General features: G+C 37.7%; 2 protein-coding genes across 2 annotated transcripts in view; one reads left to right on the forward strand and one right to left on the reverse strand.

Annotated features, from left to right (window-relative positions):
• The window catches only part of LOC107728360 (KAT8 regulatory NSL complex subunit 3-like), a 22,268-nt gene extending 18,990 nt beyond the window's left edge, over positions 1–3,278 (reverse strand). Inside the window, exons 1-2 of the mRNA XM_016538498.1 lie at positions 3,108–3,278; positions 2,899–2,989 (exon numbers count right to left, since the gene is read on the reverse strand). Of these exons, the coding sequence (XP_016393984.1) occupies positions 2,899–2,989; positions 3,108–3,238 (222 nt within the window). The 5' untranslated portion in view covers positions 3,239–3,278. The remainder of the gene's footprint in view (positions 1–2,898; positions 2,990–3,107) is intronic.
• Positions 3,279–5,679: 2,401 nt separating this feature from the next.
• LOC107728361 (beta-microseminoprotein-like) lies at positions 5,680–13,405 on the forward strand. Its single transcript, XM_016538499.1, has 4 exons — positions 5,680–5,685; positions 8,953–9,034; positions 10,208–10,325; positions 13,153–13,405. The coding sequence occupies exons 1-4, from the start codon at positions 5,680–5,682 to the stop codon at positions 13,277–13,279; spliced, it is 333 nt and encodes a 110-aa protein (XP_016393985.1). The 3' UTR covers positions 13,280–13,405.

Raw genomic sequence — 13,405 nt, forward strand, 5'->3', positions numbered from 1 at the left:
AAAATAATCTAAATAATGAACATAGTTGCAAACCAGTGATGTAACATTTGTTTCAGGCAATCTGATCACAAGCAGACAGCGCTAGTGCGCTACACTATTATCAGACACATTTGAGCTCCAGGAGAAATGATTTGAGATGCTAACTTGCACTTGATAACTTGTGATCAGATCACCCAAAACAGGTGTCAATTCCAAGTGTAAACCAGGCAAAATATCTCCCGCCACTGATAATCCAGAATTCTTCACTCACACAGAAGGCTCCGGCTGCCGCCGCGGGGTGACGAACAGCATGCGGGTGGGCCGCGCACTGCTGGCATCCGGGTGGGCGTTCCAGGGTTTGGCATAGCTGTGGTCAAGAAACACGAGGTCCAACTCTCGCTCATGAACCGACAGCTGGAAGAGCAGGGACGTCCCCATCCTACGAGCCGACGTCTGGAAGTCTCTCTCTCCTCCAGGACGGAACATGGTCCTCAGGCCCCACACGGAGGCTCTGCGGTTCCTGCAAAAATGGGACGCTTGCACCGTAAACATCAACCCTGCAATGAAACAATCCCTCAGTATCAAGCATCCCGCTAAATGAAACCTTTCTATTGAAACTTACATATATTTCTATTTAAATATTTGTAACGATGAAGGAAAAACTGTGCAGGGCTTTTACTGTGAAGTTCATTTACAGGGAGATTAATTCTCTTCAGAGTTCTCTCTGTGTGTGTGAGAGAGAGATTGAGTGAGTGAAGAATAATGCACGGTGCGTATGTCGACCGTATTTATGTGAATACACACCAGCGCAGGTATTTTGACACTCCCGTGTTTTGACCGTTTTAGGCGCGCCACCTACTGCTTGTCCATGTTCCACTCGGACCTTGCGCGCAGAAAACATCTAGTCAGAAGCGGATTGAGTTCTGTTTCGCGGCTTTGAGATTTTAATGCTCTGTGTTTTTAATATCAAGCATGTTCCACTCTTTACTGTCTTCAGGTACTTTTACATATGCTTTAGTATGTTCGTCCAAAAAAACAGTTATTTCTACTTGAGTAAAGTGCTAAATTATTGAGATCTTTGTTATGATCTTACTGGCATTTGTTATTATTTTTTAATGAGAGTGGTGGCTAATGCTAACTTACCACAGATTTAATGTAGCAACAATAGTGGAAACAACAAAGTTACAATGGTACATTTTTAGGGGGTCCCTGCTTGTAAGCCTCACAAGCACAGATGTTAACCAAGAAATACTGCTAAAGTAGCTACTGAAGCACAACATACGGAGGTGGTTGGTGTTACCGCGCTTAGCTTCGTTAAATTACGTTAAATTGTATTTTAATGTAATAGTTTCTGTGTGACCCGGGGAGTGGCGCGAGGCTGCAGTGAGACGCACGGGCCCGCGACACACACACACACACACACATGCCAGCTGAGCTTTTAAATCTGTCTCATTCATTCACGTTCCTTTATTAATAACGCTAACAGTCCCACCCGCTGAAAGCTGCGCGGAAAAAGCGAAAGTAACCTGCGAAATGTTTCATACTGGCTCTTGGCACAGGAAAACACCATCTTATATAAAACAAATATGTTTCAGTCCTGACACTTTTTTTTTTTTACATAGCCTACTTTTACACTTTTTCTGCTGTTCAAAAAATCTTTCTTTTCGCTATTACCACAAACAAGCTACGTAGCTGCTTGAATCTGAGTTTATTAGCTCTACATTACCATAGACACGTCAGTGGTTTGACTCGTGAACAGCACTGAAAGCGCACTTTGGCCGGTAAAAATTTTTTTCAGCTTATGTAGGCTCTACAACAAAGGAATTGCTGATCTCTAGCGATGTCTAATTTTTGTAATAGATCATTTGTTGGTAAAGGGTGAGAGATGTGGCGAGCCACATGATTTTTGTCAAAGAGCCAGGTGTGGCTCACGAGCCATAGGTTCCCGACCCCTGGTCTAGGACCACCATCATTACAGCCAGTGAAAAAATAGTTACAAGCACCTTTAATAATCAGCAGCTCTTGCATTTAACTGAACAAAACAGAGCTTGCGAGTTAAACCCAACACACACACACACACACACACACACATGCCAGCTGAGCTTTTAAATCACAATAAATTACCTTAAATATTCCCTGTATTGCTTGATCTATGAAGCAAAACGTAGAAAGCCGGAAATGTTTAGGTGTGGTTATTACAGTGCTATAATATGATCTGGCAGGCTGTTAGCTCGGAGGCTAACTCATTTCACAATACTTACTGTCCAGTATCAGGCTCCTTTCATGTCATTTCGGTCCAAAGAACGGTCTTCTGAATAATGTAGATAATACTGAAGAAATCGGGTTCATGCGACAAGAAACCAATAAACTCCGACAAAATGATATCCACTCTTATAAAGGTTCAGCTATGGCCCGACTGTCTTTTGTTTTACTACCGCGCCACAGCGGCTCAACGGAAAACCCGGACTGGAGTATGTTCCGCGTCTGCGGAGCTGTTTGGCGCTGCGAGAAACCCGGACTGGAGTTCACAAACAGAATCAAGAAAGGGCTTTATTGGCAAGTGTGTTTAGGAATTCGTCTTGGTGTCAGGAGCTTCCAGTGCAGAAAGTACAGACATAGTGCAGACATACATATAATTTAAGGTAATAAAATGAAATAAAACACAAATTAACTATTATTAACACTAATAATAAAGAGAATAGATAATAAATAAAAAAATAATATAAAGTGGCGAGCCACATGATTTTTGTCAAAGAGCCAGGTGTGGCTCACGAGCCATAGGTTCCCGACCCCTGGTCTAGGACCACCATCATTACAGCCAGTGAAAAAATAGTTACAAGCACCTTTAATAATCAGCAGCTCTTGCATTTAACTGAACAAAACAGAGCTTGCGAGTTAAACCCAGTTTTGAAAACTCACCCCCTCATTGGCCAGTCTGCTGAGTCTTTCTGCCTGCAGTGCTTTCAATACTTTATTGAAGAGCTTGTTCTGAGCCAATGACCAGCCAGCCCTAAAACAGATTGAAGAACAGTTGATCACCAACAGAGCATCTCAGATGTTCGAGAAAACTATATTTTTCTTCTCATACATCTGCAAACTTGTAGTTATCCTACAGCAGCTTTTCTTACTTGTTGATGTGTTCTTCCCAATCATCAGGAGGAAGTGGTCCATCAGCGATGGTTCGAGCAAACAGAACGTGACGATCACACTCGTTCATCACACTACGGGCTTTCTGATTGTCATAGAGAGGCATTGGCATGGGTGTGACCGTCTCTACGTCAATGGAAATGTCCGAATCACTGTAGTGGACAACATTTTTTCAATTCACAATTATAACTTCATATGCATTTACTTATAAACAGACCAGCTTTAAAATGTCTTGGGCCATATGATTTCCGCACAACCTCATTTACCAAAAAATTTAATTTCATTACATTATGCTTAAAAAAATAATTGATTGATTCACAAATTGTTAATGTTTTATGGTTTCATTTGATTACCACTATTTTTGCTAATAAATTTATATACAGTCATGTTCCAGAAAATTAAAGCACATCTGATTAAGGTATATTACTGTAAAAAATGTACTAAATAATTGAAATGATAAAATGTTATGAATTAAAAAATAATTAAACCACTGAAATGGAAAAATTTAAATGGAAAACACAGAATTTGGGGAAAATAATACAAATATTATACAGAAATAATAATGAAAAAAATACAACAGCAAAATATAAGGGTCAAAAAATTTTACGTTTTAAAATTCAAATAAATTATTGTTAAAGGAATTGTGATTGTGCGTATGTGCTATTTACAGATGAAAAGTTTTGAGAAGTTATTTACAGATGTACAGTCTGAGATGTGTTATGTATTGTTTAGGTCTGTGTCCAAACTCAGTCCTGGAGGGCCACTGTCCTATAGAGTTTAGCTCCAACTTGCCTCAGCACACCTGCCTGAAAGTTCCTAGTATGCTAGTAAGACCTTGATTAGCTGGTTCAGGTGTGTTTAATTGGAGTTGGCACCAAACTCTATAGGACAGTGGCCCTCCAGGAGCAGGATTGGACACCCCTGATTTAGGTGGAATATGGCCTGGGGGAAAAAGCTGCTCTTGTGTCTGACTGTTCTGGTGCTCAGTGCTCTATAGCGCCGGACAGAGGGCAACAGTTCAAATAGAAAGTGGGCTGAATAGTCTCCTGATGTTTGATTTGGTAGCTGAGCCAAACCAAACAGTTATGAACACAGGACTCACTGACGGTCGAGTAGAACTGTTTCAGCAGCTCCTGTGACAGGTTGAACTTCCTCAGCTGGCGAAGGAAGTACAACCTCTGCTGGGCCTTTTTTACAATAGAGTCATTGTGAATGTCTCACTTCAGGTCATGAGAGATGGTGGTGCCCAGGAACTTGAATGAATACTGCAGCCACAGTGCTGTTCATGATGGTGAGTGGGGGGAGAGCAGGGGGGTTCCTCCTGAAGTCCACTATCATCTCCAAAGTTTTGATAGTGATGAGCTCCAGGTTGTTAAGACTGCACCAGCCAGCCAGCTGCTCAACCTCATTTCTATATACAGTCTCGTCACCATCCTGGATGACTGTGTCATCCGCAAACTTCAGGAGTTTGACAGAGGCGTCTTTAGAGGTGAAGTCATCAGGGAGAAGAGCAGTGGGGAGATCACACATCCCTGAGGGGCGCCAGTGCTGATAGTGAAAGTCCTGGATGTGAGTTTCCCTGGCCATTAGTTTGCCAGTCATTATTATCCCGGTACTACACTTAAGAATTCTGCATTGTTATGATATTCTTCATACTACTATTCTAGGATTATTTTATTTATTATTGAATTTCACTAAAATGTAATACTGAGTATATAGTTCAAATAAAATGATGGATGTACTACTTTATATAAGAGGTAGGCTAAAATGTACACGTTGAGTTTATTCACCCTTCCTGTATTTAAAACCATGACATGGCATTTCTTTACATTTTTGTGCCTGTGATAGAATGATCTGACTGACATAACACTAATTTATTTGAGGGTCTTATTTACATAAAAACATTTCATAGCCTACATGTTCATGAAATTTATGATTTAAAAAACAAAACAAAACATTTCTGGGGGAAAGTATAAACATTTTATTTTTATTTTTAAGTAAAGTTACTACTGTAGTACTATACTATAGTAATCTAAGTCATGTAACATGAACACAATTTTCACCCAGAGCTCTTTGGTCTGATACAACATTTTAATAAAATGTAAAGGAACAGTATAATGTCAAGGAAAAGTCTTAAATGTTTCTTGAATAAATCTGGTACTTGGAAATGACCAGCTAAAACTATGTAATTCAGACGTTTTATTTTATAATAATGAATAAATGAGTTAATAAACAAGGGAAATTAAGGTTAACCATTCACTCTGATATATATATATATATATATATATATATTTCCAACTATACTGATATCTAATGCCAATAAACAGGTCTAAAAGAAGCTCTAGTCTTTTGGGTATTTCTTTATGATGTTGCATAAAGCAGTGGATCGTAACCAGCTGATAATCAACTGCTATAAAGTATTGTAAAGAATGATGTACATCTTCAACTAAAGCTCAGTATGTATGTTTCAGAAAAAAAACATTTTCTTAATTTCACTTTGTATCACACACCTTCAGTGCACAATCACATATTCTGTGTGAATCAACTGTGGTTATGGAGGTAATGACACTCTGTGCCAAATTCTGGACTTCCCACGTCACAAATTTGGTGACATACACAAAAATGATGCTTTGAAATGTGCAATTTCTAAATGTTTTCCAGGCAGGATTTAGACCGTATTACAGTACTGAGACTGCTCTTTTGAAAGTTACAAATGACCAGCTCTTATCATCCAATCGTGGTTGTATCTCTCTATTAGTGCTACTGGATCTTAGCACTGCCTTCGACACTATCGACCACAACATTCTTTTGAATAGACTAGAAAATTATGTTGACATTAGTGGAATTGCATTATCATGGTTCAAATCATACCAATCTGACTATCATTATTTCGTAGAGGTATTATATCTATCAAAAATCTATGGAGTACCACAAGGCTCAGTACTAGGACCGTGGCTTTTCACTCTTTACATGTTACCCTTGGGAGATATCATCAGGAAACATAGTATTAGCTTTCACTGTTATGCTGATGATACTCAGCTCTATGTTTGTTCGCTGCCTGACGAAACATACCAATTCATAAAACTAAAGGAATGGTTGATTTAACAAAACTGGATGACTAGTAATTTCCTACTGTTAAATAAAAAAAAAACAAAGGTCTTAATTATCGGACCAAAAACATCTGCATGTAATAATCTAGAACACTGTCTAACACTTGATGGCTGCACTCTCAATTCTTCATCATTAGTTAGAAACCTAGTGTGCTTTTTGATAGCAACCTTTCCTTTGAAAGTCAAGTTTCTATTTTGTAAAACCACATTTTTACATCTTAAAAATATATTTAAATTACAACCTATGCTGATGCTCTGAATGTCAAATGCAGAAACTTTAATTAATGCGTTCATGACCTCAAGGTTAGATTACTGTAATGCTTTATTGGGTGGTTGCTCTGTGCCCTTAATAAACAAACTCCAGCTGGTCCAAACATGCAGCAGCTAGAGTTCTTACTAGAACCAGGAAGTATGACCATATTAGCCCGGTTCTCTCAACAATGCACTGGCTCCCTATTAAACATTGTTTACATTTTAAAATATTGCTAATTAAAGCCCTGAATGGTTTAGCTCCTCAGTACTTGAGCGAGCTCATATCGCATTAAAGTCCAGATGGTGGATCAGCACCTAGAGACGACCTCTCCAGCACTGAATGTCAGCAGAGACCATGTCAACTAGACGAACCCTAGAGACAGATCAACCTGCGAAGACCTTATCAACTAGACAGCCATCGGCACAAGACCACGAGAACCAGACGAGTCCTCTGCTCAATCTGACATGTGTTGCAGCCTTGAATTAACACACCATGCTCGTTTCGTCTGGCCAGAGGAGAGGTTTTTTTTCTCCATTTCTGTCACCGATGGAGTTTTGGTTCCTTGCCACTGTCACCTTCGGCTTGCTTAGTTGGGATACAATTTCTGGCAGCATTGTTGACTTGACTGCACAGACACTATTGGAAGAGAACTGAACTGAGCTGGACGATGACATCACTGAATCAACAATGACTTTAACTAATAAACTGACTGTTTTCTGTTGTCTTCTTGCTTTATCAGCACACTTTTTTCCTGTTTGAATCTGTAAAGCTGCTTTGACACAATCTGAATTGTATAAAGCGCTATATAAATAAAGGTGACTTGACTTGACTTTAAATGTAATATGCTGGATCATGATTTAATGAATTACCTGTGCGGTTAATTCTATAAGTTTTGCAGTGAACTCTTGAAGACCCTAATCCTGTTGTCTGACCCCAGTTATTGTGACAACTTGAAGCGGACACAATCATATATTGAGAAATATATCAGGAAACATCTGGTGTTGTTAAGTGGTTATTAAACAGTGTATGATAACTGCTTACAAAGATAACAATTTCAAATTAAAAAAACACATTTTGCAACCAATAACTTCTCAATAACACAATATTCACAGAAGATTAATCATAAAGGTTTAAAAATTAATCATAAAATGGCGTTTGGTCTCGTACTGTATCGTGTACCTTGTCAGTGTCGTGCGCTTTGCTTGGCCATTTGTTGGGATAAACAGGAAAGTGTGTTCAAGCGCCAGCAAAACAGTGTAAAGAAATTGTGTTTGTGAGAAGCAGTCAATCAGCAGAAGTTAAAAGCAGCTTGTAAGTGTATTTATTTCTTGTCTCAGTGTTTAGCGCAGTTGTCGTTGCTAGGAAACACTTGTTTTGTTTACTGTGTTTAGTTTTGAAGTGTTGTTGTATGCATTTGTCATTTTTATTTAATTTCTTTTATTTTCTTAAATGTGTGTATATATATAGTATTTATAGAGTTTTAGCTTTTAGTTTTAATTACTTTTTCTTATTTGTAAGTCGCTTTGGATAAAAGCGTCTGCTAAATGACTAAAAGTAAAAGTAAAAGTAAAGGGCCCTATCATACACCTGGCGTTTTTTGCTAGTTTCAGCCCGACGCAGTTATAATTTTTACGTCCTGCGCCATGTTGTTTAAATAACAAATGCATTTGCGCCCATTTGTGCGCCCAGGGGCATGCTGGTCTGAAAACGAGGTGTGTTCAGGCGCATTGTTGGCACGTTGCTATTTTGAGGCAACTGAAATAGACTGCACCTTTGACCAAATGGGCCATATTTTAACGATCTAAGCGCATGGACTAAAATGCACGGCTCTTGCAAATTCTGCCATGTAAATAGCGAATCTGCCATGGCCCGAGCGCAACTAACCTTTTAAGGGAATGGGAGATAAGACTCTAATTGGTTTATTGCATCTTACGCCCAAAACACACCCATGACTCATTAAGAGAATAGGTACAACCCTTTTGGACCATGTACCTGTTGCGCTGACCGTTTTTCCCGTTGTTAAACTAGCAAAAGTGGATTCAGACACGCCCCAAAGTGCACTTTAGACCATGCGCTTAGATCATTAAAATATGGGCCATAGTCTATAGCCTATCCATAAAGGTCCTATGGGATGCCCATCTCACTTGCATTAAAGACATGAAAAGTTTCCATAAAAGTGCATATTTTTCTGCATAAAAGTGCAAGTAGTTAAAGTTGGTAATCAAACAAGTTGATGATCAGTCCATATATATGTTGAAATGTTTGATGTTCCGCCCCTCTTCCCCCTCTTCTAAAAAGACCTAAAGTACCAATGACTGCATTTCATCAGACCAGCATCTGTGCTAAACTTGCTAAACTTGCAAAGTTTCATAATGCTACTGATCAATATAGAATTTATATATAAACATTTACTGTTGTATACAGTGTTTTTTCTGTAATAAGTTCCTAGTTTTCTCTTTACAGACATCTTTGGCTCTGGTTTTGGTATTTTGTGCCTTTGTCTCTTTAAGCGATTCTGCCTGCTCCTTGACCCTTCTAAAACCAGGTAAATAAAAACACAAACACACAAAACCATATTTTTAATTCTTTCTTTAAAATTCAACACAAAGTCAAAATTCACTCCTTTTTTTAATTTATAGTGCACATTTAATCAGAGCATGATGAATCATCGCTTAGTTGCTTTGTATCAAAACAAATTTTGGGTTTAAACATCAAAAATAATAAACGCTTCACTGGATCCTTCTGTTTCAAAAAAAAATTCGGCCTATTTCTGTTTTACCTTTCATTTTAAAGGTATTGCTGCAAGATTACTAGATTACTGCACCTCTTTATAAATGCGGTATATCTAAGTCTCAAATTGCATGCCTTCAGCTAGTCCAAAACGCTGCGGCCAGACTTCACAAGTGTCGTAAACATGAACATATCACTCCAATTCTAAGATCTCTCCACTGGTTGCCGGTTCACTAGACTTTAAAATTCTCATTTTTGTATATAAATCTCTACATATCCTAGCTGTGTCTACCTCTCTGAACTTTTTCATCCATACACTCCGTCTAGAAGCCTAAGATCCTGCGACCGGGCTCTGCTGGTAGTTCCTCACTTTAGACTCAAGCGTAGAGGGGAGCGTGCATTTGTGGTGGCAGGGCCACGTCTTTGGAACACCCTGCCTTTAGAGATTAGAACGGCCCCTTCTCTGTCTGCTTTTAAGTCTCTTTTAAAAACTTATTTGCTTTCCCTAGTATATTGAATTGAGCTTTATATTCTGTTTTTGGTCCACCTGCTATATGGTAATTCTTAACGATGTTGTTCTTATTTTTTGTCTGGCTTGTTTTCTATGTATGTTATATTTTCTTCTAATCTTGCTCCTCTGTAAAGCACTTTGGTCAGCCTAGTGGCCGTTATAAATGTGCTATATGAATAAAATGAACTGGAACTGGAACTAACAGAAACTGTAATGTCTTAACTATAACTTCATTTTTTTCTTTGTCTTAGTTTTTCGCCATTTATTTGCATTTGAATCACCCTTCTTAACAGAAAATAGGTTTACATGAAGCATATTTCATGTCAAATACCCAAGAACAGGAAATATTCAATTATAACAATGAGACACACATCCACTCATCATCCTACATATTTAAAAGGTGGTGTATGTACACTATTAGGTAAATAAACTCTGCATTTCTTCTTAACAACTCTTAATTTCATTGAATTTAAATAGGGGCAAAACATTGTGTAGATGGCTATGATAACTCCAAGCATCCAATGGGAAGTACTTGGACAAAAGGCAGATGTATCAGATGTATCTGCTCCCTCGGGCAAATGGAGTGCTGTGACACGTAAGACACTTAACTGCTGTTGAAACTTTCGAAAACCAAATTTTTTATTGTTTTATTAATTTAATCTTGTCCTTCAGTTTTTTTTAAAACAAAATAAACAAAAACAATTGGAGTTAATACAGATAATACAATATTGCAGATAATATAATATTACTGAAATAAAAGTGCACTTAAAAGAAAGAACACTTTCATGACTATGTTTCTTAACACACTTAAGTAACATACTAAAGCATGTACTTTATTATAATTTTAACTGTAGTGTTATTCAATATTACATTTGAAGTTAATATACTTTAAATGTACTAAATTGCAATTTCATCATTACAAATGTGTTATTACAAATATATTTAAATACATTACATAAAAGTTTCAATAGAAATGACATTAAAGTATGTTTTAGTTTACAATAAATGCTTGCCAGTACATGTAGCACACTATAAACATATTTCAAAGACAATACAAGCAATTATGAAATTACATATAAAATGTACTTAAGTCCTGTTTAAGTGGGTGAAAAGTTTTAAAGGTGGGGTAAGCGATTTTTCAAAAATGCTTTAGAAAACTGATTCGGGCCGACTAGCAAAACAAACTTGTAGCCAATCAGCAGTAAGGGGCGTGTCTACTCATGATGTGGAGGAGAGAGCATTCAGTGCACAGGACGGACATTAGCGAGCCGAGCGACAGAAAGATAACTAGTGAAACGTTGCATGTGCAAAAGAGAAGGTCCGCACACATCCAAAAACGTATTTTAAATGCTAAATTTAAATTTAAATGTTTTAGTTTTGAAGTGTTGTTGTATGCATTTGTCATTTTTATTTAATTTCTTTTATTTTCTTAAATGTGTGTATATATATAGTATTTATAGAGTTTTAGCTTTTAGTTTTAATTACTTTTTCTTATTTGTAAGTCGCTTTGGATAAAAGCGTCTGCTAAATGACTAAAAGTAAAAGTAAAAGTAAAGGGCCCTATCATACACCTGGCGTTTTTTGCTAGTTTCAGCCCGACGCAGTTATAATTTTTACGTCCTGCGCCATGTTGTTTAAATAACAAATGCATTTGCGCCCATTTGTGCGCCCAGGGGCATGCTGGTCTGAAAACGAGGTGTGTTCAGGCGCATTGTTGGCACGTTGCTATTTTGAGGCAACTGAAATAGACTGCACCTTTGACCAAATGGGCCATATTTTAACGATCTAAGCGCATGGACTAAAATGCACGGCTCTTGCAAATTCTGCCATGTAAATAGCGACTCTGCCATGGCCCGAGCGCAACTAACCTTTTAAGGGAATGGGAGATAAGACTCTAATTGGTTTATTGCATCTTACGCCCAAAACACACCCATGACTCATTAAGAGAATAGGTACAACCCTTTTGGACCATGTACCTGTTGCGCTGACCGTTTTTCCCGTTGTTAAACTAGCAAAAGTGGATTCAGACACGCCCCAAAGTGCACTTTAGACCATGCGCTTAGATCATTAAAATATGGGCCATAGTCTATAGCCTATCCATAAAGGTCCTATGGGATGCCCATCTCACTTGCATTAAAGACATGAAAAGTTTCCATAAAAGTGCATATTTTTCTGCATAAAAGTGCAAGTAGTTAAAGTTGGTAATCAAACAAGTTGATGATCAGTCCATATATATGTTGAAATGTTTGATGTTCCGCCCCTCTTCTGTTTTCTTTAAAAAGACCTAAAGTACCAATGACTGCATTTCATCAGACCAGCATCTGTGCTAAACTTGCAAAAAATGGTAAGTTTCATAATGCTACTGATCAATATAGAATTTATATATAAACATTTACTGTTGTATACAGTGTTTTTTCTGTAATAAGTTCCTAGTTTTCTCTTTACAGACATCTTTGGCTCTGGTTTTGGTATTTTGTGCCTTTGTCTCTTTAAGCGATTCTGCCTGCTCCTTGACCCTTCTAAAACCAGGTAAATAAAAACACAAACACACAAAACCATATTTTTAATTCTTTCTTTAAAATTCAACACAAAGTCAAAATTCACTCCTTTTTTTAATTTATAGTGCACATTTAATCAGAGCATGATGAATCATCGCTTAGTTGCTTTGTATCAAAACAAATTTTGGGTTTAAACATCAAAAATAATAAACGCTTCACTGGATCCTTCTGTTTCAAAAAAAAATTCGGCCTATTTCTGTTTTACCTTTCATTTTAAAGGTATTGCTGCAAGATTACTAGATTACTGCACCTCTTTATAAATGCGGTATATCTAAGTCTCAAATTGCATGCCTTCAGCTAGTCCAAAACGCTGCTGCCAGACTTCACAAGTGTGGTAAACATGAACATATCACTCCAATTCTAAGATCTCTCCACTGGTTGCCGGTTCACTAGACTTTAAAATTCTCATTTTTGTATATAAATCTCTACATATCCTAGCTGTGTCTACCTCTCTGAACTTTTTCATCCATACACTCCGTCTAGAAGCCTAAGATCCTGCGACCGGGCTCTGCTGGTAGTTCCCCACTTTAGACTCAAGCGTAGAGGGGAGCGTGCATTTGTGGTGGCAGGGCCACGTCTTTGGAACACCCTGCCTTTAGAGATTAGAACGGCCCCTTCTCTGTCTGCTTTTAAGTGTATGCTAAAGCGTACTTCTTTTTCACAAGGGTTGTTCATTGTTAGTTCATGTAAGCTCCATTAACATGCTGGCCTGTTCGTGTGCTGTATTTTAAACACATTTTTCATAAACATTCATGTTTACAAGCTGAAGGATGAGTTGAACTTTATTTCTGTGATTATGAACAGCATGTTGTGGGTTTTATATTTCAAGACATTTCCTCTGAAGTGATGTGTTTTTTGTTATAGGATGGGCCGAGTGACTGACCTAACTAAAGGCTGCATTGTGAAGTATGATTACAAAAAATGCACATTTGACGTGTTTAATCCAAGAAAACCCACCATTAAGTGTTCTTATGGTGTTGTTGGAAAATAATTTCCAATGATCGAGTAATGTGTACTTTTTGGATTAAAATGAATATCAACTGTTTTTGGATCCAACTTGGACTACACTGTAAAAAAAAATATTGTGCCCGTTTTACTCAATAAAATTGAGGCAACT

This window comes from Sinocyclocheilus rhinocerous, unplaced genomic scaffold (assembly GCF_001515625.1).
Source record: "Sinocyclocheilus rhinocerous isolate Xijiao unplaced genomic scaffold, SAMN03320098_v1.1 scaffold2232, whole genome shotgun sequence".
In the NCBI taxonomy this organism is placed as follows: domain Eukaryota; kingdom Metazoa; phylum Chordata; class Actinopteri; order Cypriniformes; family Cyprinidae; genus Sinocyclocheilus; species Sinocyclocheilus rhinocerous.